Source organism: Pituophis catenifer, unplaced genomic scaffold (genome assembly GCF_029215685.1).
Source record: "Pituophis catenifer annectens isolate HBS135680 unplaced genomic scaffold, rPitCat1.0.hap2 SCAF_3, whole genome shotgun sequence".
Taxonomy (NCBI): Eukaryota; Metazoa; Chordata; class Lepidosauria; order Squamata; family Colubridae; genus Pituophis; species Pituophis catenifer.
Genome location: NW_027256883.1, coordinates 49,008,496 through 49,035,477, shown reverse-complemented (window position 1 = coordinate 49,035,477; position 26,982 = coordinate 49,008,496). Strand labels below are relative to the sequence as shown.

Sequence of the window (26,982 nt, the reverse complement as noted above, 5' to 3'; positions counted from 1 at the left end):
CTGAATAAATTTGAGATGAAGGGAGGCATTCTATCTATTGCAGAGGCCACGTCCGCACCTGTGGAAAAAGTCATGGATGTAACAGTACCGCCATTGATGTTTTCACCAGCAGTGGTCCCAATCCAGAACCTTTAAGTTATTGGATTCTGTTATCTCTAAAAGATCTTCATTCTCCCAAAAGGCTCTGAATTGAGTCTTGATCACATACAGTACTAGCCTATATTTGAATTAGTCATAAAAGGAGATAATTAAGAGCCCTTTGAAATATAAGAAAGAGTACCCTATTTTGGATTGCTCTGTTGTATATGAGCTGGAAGCACAGTGTATTTGTATCTTTGAACATGGCCCTAGGTACCTTCTTCACTGCTGTTTAATTTGAGATAGCATTTTAACAATTGTATAACCTTAATATGCCAAAAAAATAAGGAAAAAAATCAGCAAACAAAACAAGAAAAAGAAAAAAATCAGAAACAGAGGGATAATAACAATAAATAATATTATATTACATAAGGAAAATCATTAAGCTTAATGTTTAAATACACGCCTTGAAGATCACATGAAATAATAGCAATCAATATTGATTAGTTCAATAGAAAATTCATAAACTGAAAACAACATAACAGTGTTCCAGAATTTTAAAAAATGGAGTCACTCTGTCAAGAAAGAAATCATATGTAAGCAAAATGTCAGTCCACTGCAAAATGCAAAAATTAATGTCTATGTTTATTTGGCAGACTCAGGTTTAAAATCCCAAGCCTTCCACTCTTTTGAATCAACATATTTACTTTATTCTAGGCCTTGAGACATCAGTTCCATGCTTATGTAAGGGTTTTCTTGGGCCTGTATATCTCATCAGTTTTAGGCACTAAACAATAAACCAATCTAAAATATTAATAGCCATATTTTTGTCTGAATTCCTCCACCCCAACAAATTATTTATCTAATATTTGCAATTTAAGATTTATCATTTGAATAATGGTCAAAATTATCTTCCAATGCAGGAAATAAACGGAATTATATCTAAAAATAGAGCCAAGCTCCTGTCATTATGTCAAAGGAGCCACATAATTACTTTCTAAAAGCATCAAATGTGTACTGTCATGAATTATTCGTGTCAATTACGCATCCTATTATAATTCTTCTAATTGATTCTTAGAATGTAGATGTTTTAAACCTGTTGTTTCATATGAAGCTTTGGACATTGTGTGTTTTCCATGTGTTATGAACCATATATGAAAATTTTAGACATACATAAATCTGATTCACCTTTTAAAGGACATTGGCTGAAACAGGCACCACTTCACTTATTAGTCTGTTAATCAGGGTTTACTACGTGTGCATTTGTGTATGTATGTTTACTTGTACTATATATTAGTGGAAATGATTTAAATTACAGAATCCTGAATTTGAGGGCTAGAAATTTCTATCAGATTAAAGGATTATAAACACCCATTCAGAGTTCTTTAAAGGATTTGTACCATCCAATTGCCTTGAATATCTACATTGAATTTAAATTGATCTCAAAGGCAACTTCTGTCCCAGGGTGAACACAAGCTTATGAGGCAATTTAAAAAAAAAATCTCAGCAGACTTAGAAAAATTGAAAACAAGTCCCCGCCCTGATGATCTTGTTTGCATACTTCTCCTTTGCAGGTGTTATGTTTGATGATTTTTTTTAAAAAAGGATTATATAACATGTAGCAGTTGTCTGAAGAATTAACTTAAGCTTTCATGTTCAGAGTTCCAGCAACTATATCGGTATGGCTATTCGTGATGATCATCTTATTTGCGCCTATAACCTAGGAGGCTTCGAAAATGAAATACGAGTGACGGAAAAATTGTATGAGAAAACCACTAGGGACATAGCTTTGGATCAAGTCACATTTAAGAGGTATGGACCCTTAAAATAGATCCTTTCCAATTATTTTGCACTCATATTGGAAGACTTTCAGTTGTATGCATTTTTCTTCTTCTCTAGAATTTATCAATATGCAGAATTAGCATATAAGCATGCTGCACCCTCAGATTTTTCAGCCAAATATGAACCTCAAGATCCCAGTAGGAATAGTAACACTCTTCTTAACTTGGATCCTGACAAAGTGGTCTTCTATGTGGGAGGATATCCACCAGAATTTACGGTAATAGCTTTATGTCTTATGCAAATATTAGAAAAAATAAATCATTATTTTTGTAATCCAACAGATGACACTTCTCATAATTTTATCATATTGTTCTTACAAAAAAGTACTTGGAAATAATATCTCCACTGAAGGATATGCCTTGAGAGGTTATGTTGTTGTTTATTTTTCATCAAATTCTTGTCCACCATTACCCATCTTTGAAAGAAAGAGCAAAATTGTGAAAATGGAACAAATTTGTTATGTTGGGTGAATGAGGACGCAGCAAGCCAGGCAGTGAGTGACAACAACTCTTTATTGTAGGGTGAGAACCCAGCAACTGACCAGGGGAAACAGCTCCCTTTATATACCTTGCAGCTGTGGTGGTCAGCCAATCAGTTGACCGTCAGTTAATTCAAACTGCCCGCCCAAATCTACATACATAACAAAATTAGTCAGATTATATGATTTGTTTGATTTTTGAAGTTATAGAAAAAGGTTAAAAGAATGTATAGATTTGTCAAACCTATCACATTTAAAAATTTTTAATATAAATATAAAATCAATTTGGTTTCAGAACAAGACTACTTCAGTTTCTTTGAAGCACCTCAAGCAACTGTTTAAGGCAGGGGTGACAAACTCAAGGCTCACAGGCCAGATCTGACTTGCGGGGTGCTTAGATCTGGCCCGCAGGGCTGCCCTGGAAACAGCAAAGGACTGCCCTGCAGTGCCTCTGCCAGTAAAAACGGAGCTCCGTTTTCGCTGGCAGAGGGTTTCAGGAGGCTGTCACAGCTAAAAATGGAACTCGGAAGCCTGTTTTCACTGGTAGAATGCTTGGCCCACCACAGGCGCCCTGACACAAGTGATGTTGTGCTGGCCATACCCACCCCGGCCACGCCCACTGGCCCCTCCAATATCAAACAGAACCCTGATGTGGCCCTCAATGAAATCAAGTTTGACACCCCTGGTTTAAGGCATGCTTCAGCTGATTATTTTCCCACTATGGTATATTAGGCAAAAAAAAAAGTCTGTATGAAGCCATTGAAATTCCTTAAAATAATAATTATAAAATAATTGATTTAAAGTTACTATTCCAGATTCTGCATATACTTTCAAGTAAAATAGCACTATTTATCTTTGGAGTAAAATTGAACATAAGCAATTCACAGAGTTTTCTGGGCCACACTTTTGAAGTGCTTGGCATTGCCACCTTCTAGGATGTTAAGAGATAGGCTTCAAGATGGCTTCATTCCTAAAGTAGGATTATAACTCATGATCTCCTGTTTCTAGCCTTTAACCGCTACACCAAACTGGCTCTCAAATATAATTGCAATCCATATAATTAAAGAAGGTTGAAATCCGCATCCACATGTAACTTGCTTTAGAAAATTAATCTGAAACATTTCAAAAGCTTTTCAGCTTCTAAACATTTTAATGCAGCAGAATCTAATACATCTTGAGCTATGTCCAAAATATCTATTAATAAATGTAAATTGTCTGATGTCTAGTTTTAATCAATCTAGACTGAGATGGATAAATTATGTATGATAACACTCACTGCAATGATCTAGCCAACAAAATAGTTAATAGTGTCTACCTTAATTAATGATATGTGTTTATACCTTTCCATAGAATTTAGAACCTTTACCTGATTTTAAATTCACTTTATATAAGCCTCATAAAAAGATAAAGGCAATTAATATATGTAAATTATTTAGTATAAACCTCTTATAATACTGGGCTCAAAATAACTATAAAATATTTATATAATTTAATAGGGAAACCATCTAGGCTGGAGGCTTTCTGCTTTTCACCAGCTGAATTGTCTCAAATATTTTTTAAGTTCCAAAGCTGCTTTCAAAATCCTTGCACAATCGTGTGGTAACAGTTGAATATCAAATTCACTCAAAATATTACTCATTTGCTATTGATCTACCGTATCATCACAAAATTACTTATTTTATATTAAAATACAAGTGAGAAAGTGTAAATTAATTACATTTTGTGTTTCTCTTATTTTAAATAATATGCTGATAAATTACTAGTTTTTTTCATTATTTTCCCAATATTTAACTTTAATCTTTTCAAAGAAAATATAATCTGATCAACCTAAAAATTATCTATCTGCTACTTGGATGGATGCAAACTGGGATTCTTTGTATATTCTAGTAAGCATTCTTTAATCATATTTTCCATAAATTTGCAACCAAGAATTCTATTATTCCTTATCACAGAGACAATAACACACCTTATAAGACTTATATGCATCTGTTATCATCAGTAGGCCAGTTAGAATCTCAATTACATTCAAAAAACTCTCATGTTTGCTGTTTGATATAATCAAAAATTATCATCCCATGTAAAAAAGAAGGTGTTACAATATCATATACTATCAGATGGACTACCGTCTGTTTTCTTTAATTTTTCAACACTGTGTTAACACGAATTCAATGCTCAGATTACAGGTAATCCTAAACCTACAACTACAATTGAGCTCTAAATTTCCATTCCGACTTCATTTGTGAATGAGGGCATGCTATTAACTGTATTTGTTTTATTTAGAATATGAAGTTAGGGTGAAGGGATTTTGGTCAATCTAGAATATTCAAATTCCGCCCCTCCTTTGCCGCTCCCCCTACCAAAGACAACTTCAGCATCCTGTTCCTGGTGTGTGTTTGTTGGCATCCTTTGGGATTTATTATTCTGCTTTTCCCACTTCATTTATTACTCTAGCTTGCAACTATGGCTAGAGGCTTTGTGATAAATATTTGATTGCAAACTTGACATGATACCACACTACTTTCACAGGTTTTCCATACTATAAGGATGGCAATTTAAGAGCTAGATCTTTATCTCTGTGAGAAATGTGCCAGCATGTGATTTTTTAAATACATTTTGCAACTAATGAGAAATATCTACTAGATCTTTCTGCTCACAATCTATTTTCTTTTCTTTTTGCATTACAGAGTGACAGGGTTTTGTTGCAGTAGTTTTAGATGGGACACTGAGGGGAAAGTTGATTTTTCATACTTACTGATCAGCTGAAGAGTAAACACCAATTGTCTCAAGATTTTCTCTACCTGTTTTCTTTATTCTGAAGAATGAGTATAACTGCATGGTTGACTTCAGAATAGGCTGGAGGAATTGAGGAATGTTGTGTGAAAGTGAGATTTTTAATTATTAGGGTGAACATTCAGTGAATCAGTAAAACCCAAATGTTCAAAGTTATTTTTGCAATCTTAAAAGCCTAAACCTTTCTTTTTAAGTTCTTTTAATTAAGAATTAGAATTTTAAGGATATGGAATTCTGAATGTATTTGTAATGGTTGGGTCTGTGTAATGCAATGATGAAAATGTATCAGAGGGCACAGAATCTCACGACAATTGCAATTTCTATGTTTATACAGTACTGAGCATTATTGAAATTTGCTGCAATTTTTTTAAAGAGTGTTTTTATTCTTACAGCCTCCGAGTGTACTGGACTATCCCCGTTATGAAGGATGCATTGAATTAGATAGCTTAAATGACAGAGTTTTCAGCCTGTACAATTTCAAGAAGACTTTTAATCTTAATACTACTGCGGTGCAACCATGCAGGAGGTAATTTTTTTCTAGATGTGCTGTAGATAATTATCAATGTGGAATGTTGTCAAGCACATTCTGTTTCTCCTATTCAAATGTGGATAATTATTATCAGCTTTCAAAAACTTCTATGTATCTTTTAAAATCATATTCAGATTTTAAGTTAGTCAAGTACACAGTAATGCTACTCCTTGTTCTTCTACCTATTGGCATCTGATCTCAAATAAAGTATTCCCCTCCGCTTATTTAGGGTGTTATTAGTTATCTGTGAGGTCAAATATAGGTGGCTGAAGCTTTCAGTGGGTTATTATGATTTTTGAGGATCTACATGATGAAACTATGTAAATAGTTTCAGGCCTTCCCTGGACCCGGCAGTGTTGGCTAATTATCGTCCGGTCTCCAACCTTTGCTTTGTGGCGAAGGTTGTTGAGAGTGTAGTTGCATGACAGCTTCCCCAGCACCTGGATGAAACGGTATAACTGGATCCGTTCCAGTCGGGCTTCAGGCCCGGGTACAGCATGGAAACGGCATTGGTCGTGTTGGTTGATGATCTCTGGAGGGCTCGGGACAGGGGTTATTCCTCTGTCCTGATCCTGTTAGATCTCTCAGCGGCTTTTGATACCATTGACCATGGTATCATGCTGCACCGGTTGGAAGAGTTGGGGGTGGGAGGCACTGTGCTGTGGTGGTTCTCCTCCTTTCTCTCCGACCGGTCGCAGTCTGTATTGGCAGGGGGGCAGAGGTCGACCCCGAGGCGCCTTATATGTGGGGTGCCGCAAGGGTCGGTCCTCTCGCCCCTTCTGTTCAACATTTATGTGAAGCCACTGGGTGAGATCATTCGTGGTTTTGGGGTGAAGTATCATCAGTACGCTGATGACGCTCAGCTGTACATCTCCACCCTGGACCACCCCAACAATGTCCTTGAAGTGATGTCCCGGTGCCTGGAGGCCGTGCGGATCTGGATGGGGAGAAACAGACTCAGGCTCAACCCATCCAAGACCGAGTGGCCGTGGTTTCCGGTGTCCCGATATAGACAGTTGGAGCCATCACTGACTATTGGGGGCGAGTCGTTGGCTCCCACGGAGAGGGCTCGCAACTTGGGCGTCCTCCTGGATTCACGGTTGTCTTTAGAAGAGCATTTGACGGCCGTGACCGGGAGGACTTTTCATCAGGTTCGCCTGATCCGCCAGTTGCGTCCCTTTCTAGATCGGGACTCCTTACCCACGGTCACTCATGCCCTCGTCACCTCCCGCCTGGACTATTGTAATGCTCTCTACATGGGGCTCCCCTTGAGGAGCATCCGGAGGCTCCAGCTGGTGCAGAGTGCGGCTGCGTGGGTGGTTATGGGAGCAACGTGGCGTTCCCATGTAACACCTCTCCTGCGCGAGCTGCACTGGCTCCCGGTGGTCTTCCGGGTGCGCTTCAAGGTTTTGGTCACCACCTTTAGAGAGCTCCATGGCTTACGACCTGGTTATTTACGGGACCGCCTGCTGCCATCAATAGCCTCCCACCGGCCAGTACGCTCTCATAGAGAGGGGCTCCTCCGGGTGCCGTCGGCCAAACAGTGTCAACTGGCAGCCCCTAGGGGGAGAGCCTTCTTTGTGGGAGTATCTGCTATCTGGAACGAGCTGCCCCCGGAGATACGGAGGATCCCGGATCTACGCACCTTTCGCCGTGCTCTCAAGACTTTTCTATTTCAACAGGCCGGCCTGGCCTAACTTTTTCTTTTCCTTTTTTAATTCAAATGATGAATTTTAAATTTGTCTTAAAAACATTAGGGTTGTTTAAATTGTCACAGGCCAGATTATTTAATCAGATTTTATACTGTTTTTAAATTTTGTAATTTATGTGTTTTATCTGGCTATTCACCACCCTGAGTCCTGCGGGAGTAGGGCGGTATATAAATCTAAATAAATAAATAAATAAATAAATAAATAAATAATAAATAATAAATAATAAATAATAAATAATAAATAATTAAATAAATAATTAAATAAATAAATAAATAAATAAATAAATCTATCTATCTATCTATCTATCTATCTATCTATCTATCTATCTATCTATCATCTATCTATCTATCTATCTATCTATCTATCTATCTATCTATCTATCTATCTCCCAAAAGGGCAAAGAAGTATTTTCTGACAAGTTTTAGAATTAATATCGAAGGGCTCTTTGTGGGTTTGAGCTTGCGTAAATTAAGTGCCCTCTGGAGTCCTTGACTGAGGCATCCTGAGTTGACAGTTTCAGAATATCTTTCAGAGCATACTGACTCCGATGGTCATACCTTGGAGATGGAGTCAATGGCATTAGTGTAAAGTCACATGGAAGAAATGACAAAAAATGCATGGTGCCAAGGTGATGCAGTTAACTTTTTTCTACATGTATTGTGACAATATGTGCATGTATGAAAGAGATGGAGCTTATGGCACAGTGCTACTCTTGTCTTTTTTTATAAAAGAGGTAAATCCTATGAATGCCTCTAGCTAGGTTCATTTCTGAGGAGACCAATGCATGATATTGGCCGGCATTGGCTAGGCATTTTATTACCACTTGAAGAATGCAGTCAGTGAGAGCAGAAGAAATTAGACATTAGACTAACAATAATTAAGCTTATTCACAATTTCTTTTTTCTATGCCAAACTTCTCTCTCACATTTATAGATTATATTTCAATTCTCACTGAGCTTCACTTTAAAATATTACGTGCATTCTCTGATACTTTATTCTGTGGTTGAGCTATCACATTGCATTAAGCAATAGTATGTTTGCTTTTGGTTTCATATGGGTCAGCCTTGCGAGATAGTCCAGATGAGAAACACACCCAGAAATTCTAGGTCTGTCTTTATTATAAAGTTACATTAAGTGAATCTTTCAAGTCTGAAAATACATCTCTCTCCCCTCAGCTTTACAATCCAAGAAACTAAGGAGCATTCCTTCTGAGATATTTGCCATACATACATTCCTTTTACTGACTGAGCTACCTCTTATCTGACCCTTGCCTAGTCTGCAGCTCTTCTTCCTGTCTCTCCAAGATCATTCATATGTGCCATTACAGTATGTTAGGTGGGACTTTGCATAAGCAATTGGATCAAGTCATCTTTTCAAAACTTTGAACTGAATTGCTGAATTGCTTCAAAGTGACAGGTTAAGTCAGTGCCTTCAAACAGATTTAGACTTTGATTAACTTTTGTGCAGGTGCTATAGGTTTCTTACTGAAGCAACTTGATCCACACACTTGAAATCAAAGTTCAATTGCAATTTTATTTATCTGATATATATTCCACTTTCTTCAAGATTATACAGCACTTTTTCCTTCAGTCGCCCCCTTCCCAATGCACCGGGGTACTGAAACACTGTAAGTGGTCCCAAGACACCCAATGAACTTTAGTGGCTGAAAGTGAAGAACCTGAGTTCCTATTTTAGTTTAGTCTTTGAGCCACTATCCCATACTAGGTCTTTGAGTCATGTTTAAGCTTCTTAACACATTCCTTATGACAACCCACTGATCGTGATTTTGAAACAAGGACTGGTGCTTAGCATGATGTTTGAATTGTGGCTATTCAATAAATATGTTTGAAACAAAAATAGCTTAATGCAACCTGTGAAGCAAGTTTTGAAATTCAAAGAAATTTGTTCATCTGCAGGTTGAAGAAAGATAAAGAAGTTTGGTTAACTTGCTATTTCTTTTCAGACACAGCTTTATTTTAAAATTCATAAAACCAATTGTAAGCTATTATTTAAACTTCATAAATGTGTAAGGAATTGTTAAAAACAATAAGAAAACAAATATCTCTGAAGAAATGACGTAGCTTTAAGATATAGTTTCCTTTCTTATGAGGGGAAACACAATTTTCACTTAGTTTGACAATTTTCTTTGTTTAAAACATTTCTTGATATATCAAATATGCTTGATAGGATGGTAGCATTTTCATCTGCATATTTCTTTATTTCAGATACAGAGAACAATCTGCTGAATTTTACTTTGAAGGCATAGGTTATGCACATATCAAAGCCTCTCCAGGCACAGGAATCATAAGATATGAACAAACCATTCAAACTACTTCAGATGTCGGGTTGGTGTTCTTTGCAGAAAATCAGGTAATTAATATTCATGTAAATGTTTCCAGGCAAACTGGAAAGTGGGGGAGAAGAGGAAGGAAGGAAATTAGGCACAGGGAAAAGAAGATCCATACAGATAAATTGTTCTGAAACAATGTAAATAAGTCAATACCAACCGCAAATTTGCATCTATTAACCTATCATTGAAAATAATTTGAAACACAGATTCAAATAACTGATTGTTTCAGATTCTAACATACACTGTATTGTTTGAAAAATTATTCATAAACAGTTTTAATAGTTTTGTGATATAAAGAAACAGACTTGGTGGAAGTGCATCTCAGAGACCTATTATATATGTATTTATGTACAGAATGTATGTATATATATTTGTATAGTCTGTTTGTGTGTGTATGTTTGTATGTATGTACATTATACTGTTCAATTGAGGGTCTAAATTTCATCCATAGAAAGAAGATTATTCTTAATCCATTTAAATCTTTTCTCTTTCCTATTAAGGAATGATGTTGCCCTAAATGCATCTGGGAGAAGCTTTAAAATACCCAGTTGTTTTATTCATAGTTTAAGACTTAAATAAACAAGAATAGCTGCTGAAATATTTTTAATGAAAACTTATAGAAAACGTCTGGCAAATGAGTGGTCCCCACTTATTCAGATTCTTCATTCATTCTACAATGTGGAGTTTGTTGGTGGGTGAAGTTGTCTTCTGAGTTGGGGCCAGTGGTGGGTTGCCCCCGGTTCGCACAGTTCTATAGAACTGGTAGTAAAACTGGCAGGAGGCTCCGCCCGCCGATCCCAACATCATCAAAACACTTCTGCGCATGCTCGCTTTGCTTGCGCGCGCGGCCCTGCTGCAAACCGGTAGTAAAGGTAAGTAGAACCCACCCCTGGTTGGGGCCATCTGAGTGGGAAAACTGAGCTGTCGGTTTGCATTTTGAACCTATCTCCAGGTTCTCTTCAGTAATATTTGATTTAAAGAGCTGAGGTGAAGCAGTGGTTAGAGTACAGTACTGCAGGCTACTTCAGCTGACTGCTGGCTGCAGTTCAGCAGTTCAAATCTCACTGGCTCAAGGTTGACTCAGCCTTCCATCCTTCCGAGGTGGATAAAATGAGGACCCAGATTGTTGGGGGCAATAGGCTGACTCTATAAACTGCTTAGAGATGGCTGTATAAGCACTATGAAGCGATATATAAATCTAAAATAGTAAAGGCATCTCATAAAACAGTTCTATTAACTAGCATAATCCCAAAAGAAAGGGAATAATTTGCAAAATATTGTTGATGTATAGATATTGAAATGTTGAGAATTTACTTTCTCAGCTGTAATTTGCATAATATCTGTCAACTACAATAAATTTAATTTAATCCATTCAGGGCTATAGTAATAGCAATAGCACTTAGACTTATATACCGCTTCATAGTGCTTTTACAGCCCTCTCTAAGCAGTTTACAGAGTCAGCATATTGCCCCCAACAATCTGGGTCCTCATTTTACCTACCTCGGAAGACTGGGTCAACCTTGAACCTGGTGACATTCGATCTGCCAAACTGCTGGTAGCTGGTGATCAGCAGAAGTAGCCTGCAGTACTGCACTCTAACCACTGCACCACCGCAGCTCTTTTTACATACTTATATACTTAGTAATATATATTTTACTTTGTAGAAGTGTAAATTGATATAAAATTACATTAGTGCAAACAGTTTTCATTGTTTTTCTCACTAACCTAGGAATATTCAAATATGGCATGAAGAGTTATATAGCCATAAACTATGGAGCTGGAAAATTTATGTTTTCCTTTAGGCTTCATGCATGTAATTTAAATTTCATAGTATTTTCTGAATCTCAGTTTTCAGATTTTAACATTATGTCAAGCAGATAAGCTTAGTAATACCTCCTGAGCACTTATGATGCCAACTGCATTGAAGTTTTTGGAACATAACCTTAACTTTCTCACAACTTTTCTCACACAAAGAGCCTTGGTGGCGCAGCAGACTAAAGTGCTGTTAAATAGCACCAGCTGCCTGCAATTACTGCAAGTTCAAATCTCACCAGGCTCAAGGTTGACTCAGCCTTCCATCCTTTCGAGGAGAAGAGCGGCATATAAATCAAACCAATAAATAAATAAATAAACTTTATGCTAAGTCATTTGTTTTTGTTTTTTTGCTAAGTAAATGGAAAATTGATCATTGTACTGTCTTCAATCAGTCATTCCCACCAATACTCTCCAGTTGTTGCAATTCTAATATTTGGAATTGTAATTCATCAAATCTATGGGAAAGGATAGCACTCTTTCTCTTCCTAAGAAGGAACAATATATTTTTTTCTTTAAAATATGAAATCTGAAACTATCAGACTACTAGGAAAATATATAAATATTAGATGTTATTTTGAATAAAAGAAAATATGCCTGTTAATGCCTATTTATGTATTATTTTGTATAAAACATTATAGGACAAGTTTATTAGTTTGCGAATTGAAAATGGCCAACCAATATTCACATACAAAGTTGATTCACAACCTCCGAAAGAAATAACAAATGGAACCATGAGGAGTGTAACAGAAAAACTGGTAAGTTTCTCTGCACAAAACAATCTGAGCTGTTATCAATATGAAAATGCTCACACGTATCCCTTTGTAATATGCTAGCAATTTCATTAATCTTAGCTACACATATGGAAATTTTTAAAGATTACTCTTAAAACAAATATATGGCATTGCTCCCAAATGTATATGTCAGCATAAGGAGACATTATGTAGGAGATTAGGATTGTGTGTCAGTCCCACCACCAAATTTGTCATACTTTGCTTTGCCCCCTCCAGACAAAAGGTTCCCAGGAGGAAGTTGGATTAACATATTTGGGAACCTCCATATTATCAGAATCTTGATATCAGAAGGTTCTAAGACAGTCTTGTCCAGCTTTGGTGTCTTCTGGATATGCAGAAGTTGGATGGGTTACAATACCTAGGCTTCTCAGCAATGGCCTTGCTGGCTAGAGAATTTCAGGAGTTGAAATCTGCACTTAGCTTGGGAAAGGCTAAACATGATTTAGTATTCAGTAGAGTGTTTGTGCAAGAGGTAGGAAATGGACAGGGCCAGCCAACAATGCAGAAATGTCTCTGGTTGGTGGAAAACAGGAGAACCCTTTTCCTATTCCTCCTGAATAAACAAAACCATTTTCGGGTTGTTGAACCATCACCTTGTTAACTACTAGCTCAGTTGTTGTTTTTTAATATAAAAAGGTGAGGGGTGCTGTCTTATTGTTTGCCTCAGGCAGCAGAATGTTTTCATGCAGATCTGAGAGCAAAGACATCATATTTAGGTTGCTGCCAGCAGATATTACCCCAGCTGCTTATGTACCCTCTGCCTATAATATTCAAACCTAATGCCTGGGTCTCTCAGTGATGATTGTGAACTGGAACTTCCAGTCAAAGGATGGCAGTGCTGAGCCCTTCCTCCTAGCAGGAGGAGAGTTCCCAACTATTTTATAGTAGTTGAGAAGTATTTCTCTATAGTTCCATCTGCACAGATGAAACAGTCTCAGAATCCAAGCCTAGGAATACTTATCAGGAATCATTTTAGAACTGGGGTGGGGCAGCAGTTATGAGATAATCTGTGGAAACCAGTAAATCTCTTTTCAAATTCTATTTTGTGGTCATTATTTAGCAAAAGTCCATTTATTCTTTTATTACTATATTAACCAAGAGTCTGCACTATCTTATATCTTTCCCACATTCAGTTATATGGTCTTAGAGATTTAAACAATTTTAAATCCTTATTAGGACTTGATGGTATGGAAAAAAATGGCATAATGCAAAGCCTCCAGTGTCATTCAAGGGAAATGCTTTTAAGTCATTATTTGAAAGTAAGGGGTGTGTGTGAAAATGTTTTGTGCATGTTGGCCATATCAACATTTTCTACGTTTTAGACAAGAACTGGAAGCTAATATAGGTTTCTTGCAAAGTTTGTGCTGTGGCCTTTTAAAAACCTTCTATTTTAAAAGAGCACTTCGGGTTCCTCTCCCGTCTTGCTGATTTTATGTTTCCTGTTGACTAACTGTACTTTAGTATTGTCTTAATTTTCTTACCTATAATATTGATAATGCATTGTTTGAATTAATTATTAAAAAACTAATTCAAAAAATATAAAAAGGCACAATATTAATAATAATAAAGATACTACCTGTAAATGTAAATGGTGAAATCATAATGAAATAATGAAGGCTTTAAATCTGTTTGCTTTATTTGTTTCAGGTTATTTTACGCATTTCCCCCAAACAATATATTTTTGGGGTTGACAGACTTAGATTATATGCCACCGTGAATACATTTCATTTTGATTCATATTACTTGGGAGGAATTCCAACCTCTCTAAGAGAACGGTGAGTGACAAGCATCTTGAAGATAGGGGCTGGTGCAGGGTGGAAAGGATGCATGTTAAGGCCTTGGCTATGCTGAATGCATTCTTGCCCCTGGATTGTGATTTAGCTGGAGACGGTTGCCTTTCTTAGGTTTGGGATTGATGCCTGGTATGGATATTGTCAGTTATCTAGAAGCAACTTTATATAGTCACTGAGGTGCATTTGGCTTGATTACAAGTTCTTCTTACTTGATGTAAGGTAACAGAAAGAATAGAACATCCAGCTGGATGACTAAATAACTCTTTCCTTCTTCTAAACTGGAATGAAGAACTTTTAACTAAAGCTTTTTCTTTCTGGAAATTGAGCTTGCCATTCACATGAGCTGAGGGTAACACACAATCAAAACCTTTTTCCCCAAAAGAAGTAAGCACTTTTCAGGGGGATGATCACAGTTTTAGAATATAAATGTGAATTCCAGAATTTCCTATAGTATACTTTTTTTTGTACCAAAAATGCACTTGGTATAAACCTACCGTATTTTTCGGAGTATAAGACGCACCACACTATAAGATGCAGCTTAGTTTTTGGGGAGGAAAATAGGGGGAAAAATCTGCCTACCAGGTATTTATCTGGCTAGCATCCTTAGTCCGGTCAGCTTCAGCACATTAATTTGCTGGTTTTTTATCCCCTGCTTGGGGATAAAAAGCAGCTTCCTAAGGCACAGCTGAGAGGAAGCAGCAATGAAAAAAGGCAAAGCAGGGGTGGGGAGTGCTTTACTCGGCTAGCGCCTAGTTAGGGCTGAAAAAAAAGCTTCTAAAGAACAGCTGAGAATCGGAGTAAAGCATGGAGAGTACTTCACTCACTCATTAAAGCACAGCGGAGAGTCGAGGGAGCAGGCAATGCTGGGAAGATCGCTCACTAGTGCCTTGTTAGGGCTGAAAAAAAGCTTCAAAAAGCTACATTCGGAGTATAAGACGCACCCAAATTTTCAGCCTCTTTTAGAGGGGAAAAAGGTGCGTTTTATACTCCGAAAAATACGGTATGTAATTATAAATAATGGTAAGAAAAAAATTATTTATTTTCTATGTATAATTTTAAAACTACCTTATTCTTTGAATAAATACATGTTTTGAAGAGAAACACACAAACATAATTTAGAGATGAGTAAGAATCATTTGTTTTCTCTTGTATGGTGAATTCTCAACAGTCCAGTCACCACAGACACATAGAATTAAAATTCAAACAACCTCAAAGAATAAATTCTTTACCCTGGCTTTACAGCCATTGGAAAGTTTATTTACAGTATTTATTAGATTTTTTTTACCCCACTTTTATTATTTTTATAAATATCTTAAGACAGTTAACTTCTTCCTTTTCCTATTTCCCCAACAATAACAACAACCCTGTGAAAGGGACTGAGAGACAGTGATTGGCCCAAAATTACCCAGCCGGCTTTCATACCTAAGGCAGGACTAGAACTCACAGTCTCCTGCTTCCTAATCTGGTGGCAAGACCAAATACTAGACCAAAGAGGAGATTACAATATAGTTAATGTAATTCATTTTGATAATGGAGAGCTTATCTATCCCAAAAGACAAGAGATTTGCATAATATTAACTTTAAAGCTGTGGTTTGCTGGTTGCTGTTATTTACTTATTTTTGAAAGCAGGTTTAATATATCCACACCACCATTTCGTGGGTGCATGATGAATATTAAAACCTCATTTGAACGTTCTATAAGCTTCTCTGAAAGTTTTGGTGTCAGCAGAAAATGCCCGGATGACTGGAAGGTAAATAATCACCACTTCTTTTATTACTTGGCATTACTCCATAATATTCACAATTCTTTAATCATAATTCCTTTTAATTATTTAATCATAACCTCTAAATATTTCTAAAAGAAGACTTGCTATGGGATTTATGGCTCTATATGGTCCAGAAATGTATAAATCTCACCATATGAGAGCTCTGTTAAGCTTGTATAAATAATAGAGAAGCAAGCAAAATAACTCACTTTGTTTTAAAAATAAAGTATTTATCATCTACTTGTATTTTTTAGCTGGTGAGAACTGCAAACTTTTTCAAGAATGGATTTCTTGACTTAAGTGATAAAGATTTTCCATTCCCTGATAATTTCCAAGTTGGATTTGGTTTTCACACATTGGCAGTTAATGGAATGCTATTAAGTTATAATATACGGGTAAGAATGATGAATTATCTTTTGCTGTCTTTTAAAATACAGTATAATTGGTTTCCTACAAAATCCAAAATATCAATATTTTTTAAAAAATGTTTCTTTTTCCTCCTTTTAGCTTGCCGATTTTACCGTTTTCCTAAGAAATGGCTATGTAATTGTAAGCCTGGCTGATGAAGAAATCCAATCTAGCAAAAAATGTGAAATTGGTTCAATGCATTACATAACAGTGATAAAAGAAGATGATATGTATGTTTGAATGATTATTGTATTGGTCAAAATATAATTTTATTGTTTAATATAATGCTTAGTTATGAATGCTTAAACTGCATTAGAAGTAATACATCAATGGATTTGGCTTCTGAGAATGATTTGTTTTTCACAGAGGTATTTTTAAATATGACAACATTATCAATAACAAAATATAAAATTACTGTGTTGGGTGGGTGGCACTTAGCTTCTAAGCCAAATTACATAGTGATGTAGTATATAATGAGAACTTTGGTAACAGTTCCTAGAAGGGAATGATCTAATTAAATAATTAAGTATTATTTAGGTATCATAATAGTTTTGCCATGATAATTTCACTCTTATATGCATTTTTATCCTTCTAGGCTGAAGTTATTAGTTGATGATATGCTTAACTCAAAAACAGTTGTAACTCCTGAAAGGAAATCAATGAATCGACCAATAAAACTGGGTGGGAACAACTTTGAAGGGTGTATGTCCAATGTCTTTATAGAAAGGTAAATATATTATGTAATCATAGTTTATATATGGTAATCTATTTAATTTAACAAACCACGAATTTTTCAACATGATTTTTAAAAATACTAAACAACCCATGACACATTGGATCATCCTTTCAGATATATTTGCAAGTGCAGAGATTGTATGGGTATGGGAGCAACTTGTGACATTCTCTGCAAAGTTTCCCATTGACTTTCTTTTTATTATTATTATTTTTTATTGTATTTTTATTGTTAAAGAATAACAGAAAAAAAAACAATACAAAAATCAATAGTAAAGAAAGAAAAAATTTTTTCCCCCCAATGTGCTATACAAATGGAAAGGAAGTTTTAGGAAATTAAAGTCTTCAATTCTTCCAGAAATCTCTTTGATAAGGTACTGGTGCCGATTCATCCAATCTCCCAAGTGCAAAGTTCACAAATGGTTGCCAACTGTTCCCATTGACTTTCTCCCTGCAAGCTTCCCAGGAAGGAAGCTACAACTCCAAACCCACTGGCGTGCTCCCACCATTAGCCACAGTCACGTGATCCCTTTCTCCCTGCAAGCTTGCCAGAACAACTTTGTTATTCTGTTCTGTTCTCCTTCCCTACTGACTTGTGGGAAGATGTTAGGGAATGACTATGACAATGATGCTGTATAGCAGCAGTGCAATAGCACTGAAACAGCAAGAACTTTCCAAAATTTCACTCCTGTGGGTATAATGGGTCCCTGCATTCTGTAAGTTAATGCTTTTGAGTAGCTTGGTTGAAAAGGTTTGCCCTAGGATTAACTGTTTCATCCAGTTAAAGGTTACAGTCAGTGGTGGGTTGCTTCCGGTTCTGTCCGGTTCTTACGAACCGGTAGTAAAAGCGGTGGGAGGCTCCGCCCACCTGCCCTGATGTCATAATTGACGAACTCCGCATGTGCAGAAGCGCGCGTGCTCCCGTTGTGAACCGGTAGTAAAGATAACTAGAACCTACCCCTGGTTACAGTCACAAGAGTTTTAGTGGAATATAGATTTTTATGATGTTTTTAATGACTAAACAGATTTACAACAACATGTCATATTAGAAGAAGACAAGGCTATATTATGCAGAGTGCCAGTCATCCTTATTTTTTATCAGTTGTATTGTTTCCATTTTCCTTAGTGTTTTCTGGTCGCCAGGATAGGTGATCCAGGAGAAAGTATATAATATTCATGTGATTAGAACTGTATCATTGTATCATCATGTACATTTTTAGTGTATCTTAGTGTTTTGTCTGTGCCTGTTTACTCTGAGTTTAAATCTCCAGATAGGGTTTTTCCCCCCTTCTTTTTAAAAGTATTTATTTAATTTTAGAAAAATACTTTGTCCTATTTGGTCCTGGAGATTTAAATTCAAGGTAAATAGGCACTTTTTGTCCATACCTCTCTCAAATGCAAACTTCAGTCCTTCCCTTTCTAAGTCTGCAGGTAACATATTATTCAAATAAACAGCTAGTTCATTTATTCTTTTCCTTTTATTCTGAATATATTGAAATAAGCCTTTTTTTTATTATTCCCACAATCCTTCTTTATTCATATCGTGCTTTGCTTTCAGCAAGTTCTTTTTCTTAACTAATCTATTTAAGCAATAATCAGTATCATTATTCTTTTATCTCCATACTAGTTCACAGCTTCCTGCTCAGGTTCAAAATTTAACCGATTCTGTTAGGAGCGATGTGTCTCTAGGGTTTTGTATGATTCCAGAACGACAAAAGCCAATGCTGTTGAAAGAATTACCAGATGTACACCATCCAAAGCTTTCAAAGGTTGGAAATGAAGTTTTGTTAAAGAAAATTATTTAATTTTTGTGAGTTCTGTTATACTGTACAACTACATATAAAAATTGGCTACCTATTTTTATCATGAAAAATAATACAGAAAATAAACAATAGGACCATGTAACATTATCGTGTTTCCCCAAAAATAAGATCCTGTCTTATATTTTTTTGAACTCCGAAATAAGTGCTTGGCCTTATTGCCATGAGCTCAAAAGCCCAATTAGGCTTATTATCAGGGGATACCTTATTTGGGGGGAAACAGGGTCTAAGCAGCAAAAAAATACAACAGCAGCAGTAAAATTCAACCAAAATTTAGAGGGAATAAATCCTCACTTGATACTGAAAATTTATAAGCCTAAATACCAACTGCAACTGATAGGGGTACAATTAGGGCACATATATTCAGAATGATCTCTGCAGCATTGTGCCATAATGAATAGCAAATTATCAACATTAAGGCAGCATCTGTTCATGGGAGAGTAGCTAGAGACAATTCAATATAATAGGCATTCCATGCCTAGGCACTGATTTTAGATGAGATTGGAAACATCCTCCACCACTTTTATCTCAGAGTACAGCTTTTTCTTTCAGATAAATAATAACTAGAAAATGTTTTTTTTTATATAAGGAAAATTCATATTGATTAATAAAAGTAAAATATAGCAGTCTGATCATAAGCTAGAATTGAAACTGAAGCTCATGTTTTTTTGGCCACCTAGTGAGAAGAGAGGACTCATTGGAAAAGGTCCTGATGCTGGGAAAGATTGAAGGCAAAAGGAGAAAGGGATGGCAGAGGATGAGACGGTTAGATAGTGTCATCGATGCAATGATCATGAATTTGAGCAAACTCCAGGAAATAGTGGAGGACAACCACATATGAAAGATATATGAATACATAGCCATGTATTCATACATAGTATTTGATTAGAAGCAAATGGTTTAAGATCCTTATAGACCCCTCTTTTTTCTTTAACTAATAAAAAGACATCATAGTCATTTTCATAAACTGACAGACTACTGTTTTACAGTGCTGTCATTTGCAAGTGCCATCAGCTTTAATAAGATATATTCCCAAACAAGTCATACCATTAGTCAGTAAGCATAACTTGTTCATTGAATTATAACCAGGGGTGGGATTCTACCAGTTCAGACCGGTTTGGGTGAACCGGGAGTTCCGACAATCAACTGGGAGTGAACCGGTTCTCCCCGATGTTCAGATGGGCCCATCTGTCTGCCCGTGCTATTTTCTGACCTTTATCTTCTCAGCTGATTTACTCAGTAGAGCAGATTGTCATGCGAATCAGCTGTGTTACTCCTCTGAAGAAACCAGGAAGTGAAGATTTCTTCAAACTGCACACAGCCTCCCTGAACAACTTTCGTCCTGTCTCCAACCTTCGCTTTATAGCGAAGGTTGTTGAGTCTGTGGTGGCCTATCAATTTCCACAATTCCTGGAGGAAGCGGATTACCTGGACCCGTACCAGTCGGATTTCAGGCATGGACATAGCACAGAAACGGCATTGGTCGCCCTGGTGAATGATCTCTGGCGAGCCCGGGATGTTGGTTATTCCTCCATCCTGGTGCTACTTGACCTCTCAGTGGCTTTTGATACCATCGACCATGGTATCCTACTGCGTCGGCTTGGGGGTTGGGGGTGGGAGGCACTGTCTTACAGTGGTTCTTCTCCTACCTCTCGGGCCGTACGCAGTTTGTTTGGGCGGGGGCGGCAGAGATTCCCCCCCCAGGCCCCTCACTTGTGGGGTGCCGCAGGGGTTGGTTCTCTCCCCCCTGCTCTTTAACATCTATATGAAGCCGCTGGGTGAGATCATTCGGAGTTTAGGGGTGGGATATCATCAGTACGCTTTACATCTCCACCACGAACCAATCCAGGATGTCCTTTCCGTGATATCCCAGTGCCTGGAGGCAGTACGGGTCTGGATGGGTCGGAACAGGCTCAGACTCAACCCCTCCAAAGCTGAGTGGTTGTGGATGCCGGCATCCCTTGATCTAGAATCCCCATCTCTGCAGATGGGAGGGGAGTTGCTGACTCCCTCTGAAAGGGTTTGCAATCTTGGCGTCCTCCTTGATTCCCGGCTGTCCTTGGTAGATCATCTGATGGCCGTGACAAGGAGGGCTTTTGCACAGGTTCGCCTGGTGCGCCAGTTGTGCCCTTTCCTAGACAGGGATGCCCTCCACACAGTCACTCAAGCTCTCATTATCTCTCGTCTGGATTACTGTAATGCTCTCTACATGGGGCTGCCCTTGGGGTGCATTCGGAGGCTCCAGCTGGTCCAGAATGCGGCCGCACGGGTTGTTACGGGAGCTTCTCGTTACTCCCATGTAACACCTCTCCTGCGTGAGCTGCACTGGCTGCCGATGGCCTTTCGGATCTGCTTCAAGGTGCTGGCTCTTGCCTACATGGCACGGGCCCAGGGTACTTACAGGACCACCTCCTACCGGCCTCCCACTGCCCAGTGCGGTAACATAGGGCTGCCCCCCTCCGGGTGCCATCGGCCAGACAATGTCGGCTGGTGGCCCCCAGATTGAGGGCGTTCTTGGTAGCCACGCCAACCCTCTGGAATGAATTACCCACTGAGCTCCGGACAGCCCCTGATCTCCGTTCCTTCTGCAAAGATCTTAAGACCTGGCTTTTTACTAAAATCACCTGATCTGGTTGGGTTTTTTAGTTAACTGGGGGATTTTAAATTGGATTTTTAATGCTATTTAGTGATATTGTTTTTATTGTCATTTTGTACTTGTGAGCCACCCCGAGTCCTTCGGGAGAAGGGCAGCATATAAATTTTAATAAAATAAAATAAAATAAAATAAAATAAATAAATGCGCAAATCACGCTATCACCGAACCGGTTGTTAAATCAGGAGGATCCCACCACTGATTATAACTGTATCTATAGTCAGTTTATAAAACAATAAGAAAAAAGTAAAATTAAGCATGTAAATTAGTATATATAGCTACAATTTCTAAACAGACTTTTAATGCTTGTTCAACATATAGAAGGAATTATTTAAACATGCTTTTAATCGTTACAGAGTGAATGATTTTTTACATCTTATAACAGTTAATTTGCAATCATAAAATCAAACAATATCCATTTCTGTTGTCTTGTTAGTTTCCAAATTATTGGAATATAATTTCAAAAAGTGTGAGAATTTACATTTTTATATATATGAAATGTACTTTAAAGAACAGAACAGAAGCTGGATGATACATAAAATGTATCATCCGTGTATTTCGCTGTGCCCTCAAGACCTTGCTGTTCCGCCAGGCCGGGCTATCGAAGTAAATGGTTTTAAATTGGGTATTTTAAATTTCTGGGTTTTAATTTGGGCCAAAATTATTTAATAATTTTAATTATTTTTAATTGATATCTGTATATTTTTGTGTTTTTAATAGGCTGTACACCGCCCTGAGTCCTTCGGGAGAAGGGCGGTATAGAAATAAAATTATTATTATTATTATTATTATTATTATTATTATTATTATTATTATTATTATTATTATTAAATGAGACAAAAATTTCAGAATGAAAATTTTGATAATAGGATCAAATTACTGGTACTTATTAATTTATTTAGAAGGATATTTCTAAAAATGTCTTAAGATCTGTGACAGGAACTAAGAAGTAAAGTGAAATTTTTGATAATCCAAATAGTAATAATAGTTGTTGCCCATCCTGCCTAAAGGAGAAGTGAAACCATGATTATTATAAGAAAAACATAACCTGAATAGTTTGCTCTTAATAAACCTCTATGTTGTATTCCTGGAATCATCAATTCTAAATATATATATATATATATTATTTCCATTTACAGAAGAGGAAAAGTATTGCCTATCTGACAGATTCAAATAGACAGCAGAACAAGAATGACTGTCCTTTGCGTGCTGAATTAAATTTTGTCCCTGAAGCCTACCACTTTGGCAATAATCCAGAAACTTATTTGTTGTTTTCAGTATCCCAAACATCAACAGACAGGTAATGGGATTGTTATTTTGTTCTAAATAGAAAGCAGTACCTGAAATTTAAGACTCAGGTAAAGTCCAAGCTTTTGATCCATTGGAATATATTATACATATATGTATACATGATCATATGTATGATCTCTGTCTCTATCTCTCTCTTCTCTCTCATACACATGTTGAGTGGATGTTTATATGGGAGGGCTGGCAACTAGATCCTATGTTTAGTCTTGTTGTGATACACAATGTGTCTATATGCTGCTTTGTGAGTTTATATTTTGTGTTCCTCATTACCTTAAGTAATTTTTTTTCAGACAAGGTCCTAAAGAACAAATTATGTTTAATAGAAGTAATATATAAAAAAAGATATCGCATTTGATCATTTCTATGATAATATGGCTTCGACTTTATAGTTGCAGCCAGTTAAAATCTCTGTTTAACCAAGAAGATCAGTAGATAATTTTTAGCAAGCCTTAACCCTCTTTTAGAAACAAAAAATCAGAATGCAAATCAGATAAGAACTACAGAAGCAGAGCATTAATAGTAACACAATGAGAAGTAAAACACATTCTATTTCTACCTAGCTTTCTCTTTTTCTGCCTTCTCTGATTCTTATTTTTTTATGTTTGAATATTCAAGATCCGATTTTGCTATTGATGTTCGTACATCATCGTCTAGGGGAATGGTCTTCTTCATGGGAGATCAGATGGGGAACAGATATGTTGCTCTTTACCTTTCAAAAGGACGGTATGTCCTTGCAGTTGTCCATGATGGAAAAAAGATAAAAATCAAGAGCAAAGCCAAATACAGTGATGGACAGTGGCATATGGTGAGGATGGGTTGCTTGTGCTTTTTTTGTAAACAGCTGTTAGTTGCTTATTAGAGTATATCAATGGATCACAATGTCTAGACACTCAAGACCATAAGTCAGCAATGCTTTCACTATTGGGCATAATTGCATGCCTTCTTGTAAAGTTGTGAGCATCATTTTATATAAAAAAGTTGTAATTAAAATTAAGATTTCCCCCCCCAAAAATAGATTAATCAAAATCTGTTTATTTTGAAAGTTTTGAGCTTGTTTTTCATTGAGGTGCAAATGTTATTCTAAAAGTGTCTTTTAAGTGTCTGTGAGAACCATGCTGCCACCGATTATCCTATCTCCAGTTCCTTCTGTCTGCCCAGTATGCTCTAGGCCCTTTTTTTATTAAATGTTGTCATCATGTCATGTGGCACCAAAGAAACTTCTCTGTTGCAGTCCTGGCCCTCCCTAGAGATAGATATATCTCGCACTCTCCAAGGATTCTGGAAGTCTCTTAAGACTTGGCTTGTTCCTAGGCCTGGTGTTCGAGGATTTGGAGTATCCTGACAAATATTTCTTATATGTTCCTGATGTGGCGCAGTGTGGGCAGCCATGCTTCTTGGGTTATGTATTTTAAATATTGAAAGCTTCTCAGAGCTTTTTTGGAATCAGGTAGCCTCAAAACCCAATACATAATTAAATGTATAAATAGCTTCTGCTTTCAATATTATCAATATTCCACAGCATGCTGTATAGTATTTTTTTTAATTTGTTTGCTGTATTTATTTTTAAAATGTGCTTTTTAAAATCTAAGATCAATTAAGTATTGCTTAATCACCATTTGTTATGTCGGTTTAAGATTATGTTTCTCTCCTAAAAAGGTGGCATTCAGCATTAGTGAAAAGAAAATACGCCTTGTAATTGATGGCTTGAAGACTCACGAAGGAAACCTGCCATCTTCTTATCCTTATTCCCAGATAAATGCATCAATATATCTAGGAGCTGTTCCATCATTAAACATTAAGGTAAAAATGAAGAAGTTGTCCAATACGAATTTAAAATTGTTTTTTTTTTACCCCAGATTATCTATAATTGCCAAAGTAGCAAATGTCTCTTTTTCTCTTTCAATTCCTTGTTATTAATGGAAAGCTAAAGTATAATACTCATGTCATCTTTCCACTTGACTGTCACTGAACTGTCTTCATTTTACCAGACATCTACTAATCTTACCCTATAAACTCCATGGGGTGAAGATAGTAATATAACATATATAATAATATTATTATTCCAATCTATGTTGGGTGTATGTATTTTCAGAATATTCCAGAGAAGAGTTTTGTGGGCTGCTTGAGAAACTTTCAAGTTGGGAGAAAACACATGTATACTTACCAGCAAAATGATGGTGTCCTGCCTTGCTTGGACAATATTTTGGAGAATGGTGTTTCATTTTTCAACGAAGGAGGATATATTGTGATTGGTGAGTATAATGGAAGGAGTTATTTATGCTGATCTAAAATTCTGCATGTATGTTGTCATCCTACCACATGAAGCACAGAACTATGGACACATAGAAAGGAATCTGTAGAGCTTCTCCCTTTTATTAAATACCAGTAGTTACTCAAAGAATTCTTGTAGGAAACAGTGTGAAATTGACTAATATTTTTAATTTTCTTTTGAATGGAACTATTCCTTTTTTAAATTCCAGAAAACACCTTTTTAATAAACATAGAATATAGGATTGCATTTAGCATCCGTCCAAGAAGTTTCACTGGCATTTTAATCCATGCTGGCAGCAATCAAGAAAACTATTTCACTCTTTACATGGAAGAAGGCACGGTAGGAATGACTTTTGTCTTTTTTCCTCTTCCTTATCTCAAATGTTACATTGTGGTGTGGACTGGGAGAGTGGGAATGATTCTGGCCTTGAGTTCCTGAAATGCACTACCATTTGTTACTGAGTCTCCTTTGGGGGGGATCCTTTATAGCTGTGATCGCCCAATATATTGTTGGTGTGCCTATTATGCCCTTTGCCTCATCTGATTACTAAAAAGATTTGAAAATGGAAGCTGGCATTGAATAAAGGAAGTCCGACCATCACTTTATTTCCCAGAATGCCTTTGGCTTTACACAGGCCTTAGGAATTCTTAAAGAATGAAATGGTGCAACCTAGGCCTTCTTAGAGGGTGAATTCAGAAAACAATAAAGAGGAAATGGTAAAAAGTACCCCAGGATTTTGACAAAACGACATAGAAAATCTTCAAAGTTTGCCTCCCTGAGAAACAAGTATTTCGTAATTAGCTTTGCCTTCCATAGCAGTCCCTTTATTTGAATACCAACAACATGCAGTCATCATTTATCACCAGATAAAGCCATCAGCCCCAAAGTAGAAATTTTACAGAGGTGTGGTTTTCATATTCTTTACTTTTACAAACTGAGATATTAGACCACAGAAATAGTGGGTTTCAAATCCCAACACTACCAGTGGTAGCACTGTTTACTTATATCGATAAAGTAGGGATAATCCCTGAAGGGTGGAGGTTAGCTATAGTTTTTCGAATTTTTAAGAAAGGTGACAGAGCTGCCCCATCCAACTACCGACCCATCAGTCTTCTTAATATAATTTCAAAAATGTATACGAAACATCTCCTAAATAAAATAGAGGACTGGTGCTTGGATAAGGAAATTCTGACAAATGAGCAGGCAGGTTTTAGAACAGGTAGGTCTACCATAGACAATTGTTTTGTCCTTTCCCACTTAATTAATAAATACAAGACCCAGGGGAAAAAGCTGTATACCGCCTTTATTGATCTTACTGCTGCTTTTGATTCTACAGATAGGAACCATTTGTGGAGGAAACTACAAGTTATGGGGATGGACCCCAGACTTATTTTGTTGATCAGGATTCTCTATACTAATATGGCAATTAGAGTCAGATATGCAGCAAATGGGGCCTCAACAAACAGCATACCGACAACTAGAGGAGTGAGGCAGGGCTGCCTGCTGGGCCCTACTCTTTTTAACCTTTATATAAATGATATCCCAGCGCAGCTGGATGATCTTATGATGCACAGCCCCCAAATAGGCTCTAGATTTATTAACGTATTAATGTATGCCGATGACTTAGTGTTGTTTTCTAGAACCCAAATAGGAATGAGGAGACTTCTTGACAAGCTCACATGTTACTGTACTGCAAACCACTTGACTATAAATGTAGCTAAATCAAAAGTTTTAGTCTTTGGTAACAAGAATAAAAAGCACAATTGGCAGATTAACGACACAAAAATTGAACAAGTTACCCAATATACTTATCTTGGAATTGTTTTTTCCAGTGCAGGAGGTTGG

The 26,982-nt window shown here is 36.9% G+C and overlaps 1 protein-coding gene across 1 annotated transcript in view; it reads left to right on the top strand.

Annotated features, from left to right (window-relative positions):
* Positions 1 to 26,982, top strand: part of LAMA3 (laminin subunit alpha 3) — a 134,772-nt gene that overhangs the window by 101,427 nt on the left and 6,363 nt on the right. The window contains exons 57-72 of the mRNA XM_070942340.1: positions 1,739 to 1,890; positions 1,978 to 2,137; positions 5,581 to 5,714; positions 9,655 to 9,799; positions 12,233 to 12,349; positions 14,033 to 14,160; positions 15,809 to 15,929; positions 16,199 to 16,339; positions 16,452 to 16,582; positions 16,948 to 17,079; positions 18,712 to 18,853; positions 22,697 to 22,857; positions 23,481 to 23,670; positions 24,522 to 24,665; positions 24,958 to 25,117; positions 25,346 to 25,476. Coding sequence (XP_070798441.1) covers positions 1,739 to 1,890; positions 1,978 to 2,137; positions 5,581 to 5,714; positions 9,655 to 9,799; positions 12,233 to 12,349; positions 14,033 to 14,160; positions 15,809 to 15,929; positions 16,199 to 16,339; positions 16,452 to 16,582; positions 16,948 to 17,079; positions 18,712 to 18,853; positions 22,697 to 22,857; positions 23,481 to 23,670; positions 24,522 to 24,665; positions 24,958 to 25,117; positions 25,346 to 25,476 — 2,289 coding nt within the window. The remainder of the gene's footprint in view (positions 1 to 1,738; positions 1,891 to 1,977; positions 2,138 to 5,580; positions 5,715 to 9,654; positions 9,800 to 12,232; positions 12,350 to 14,032; positions 14,161 to 15,808; positions 15,930 to 16,198; positions 16,340 to 16,451; positions 16,583 to 16,947; positions 17,080 to 18,711; positions 18,854 to 22,696; positions 22,858 to 23,480; positions 23,671 to 24,521; positions 24,666 to 24,957; positions 25,118 to 25,345; positions 25,477 to 26,982) is intronic.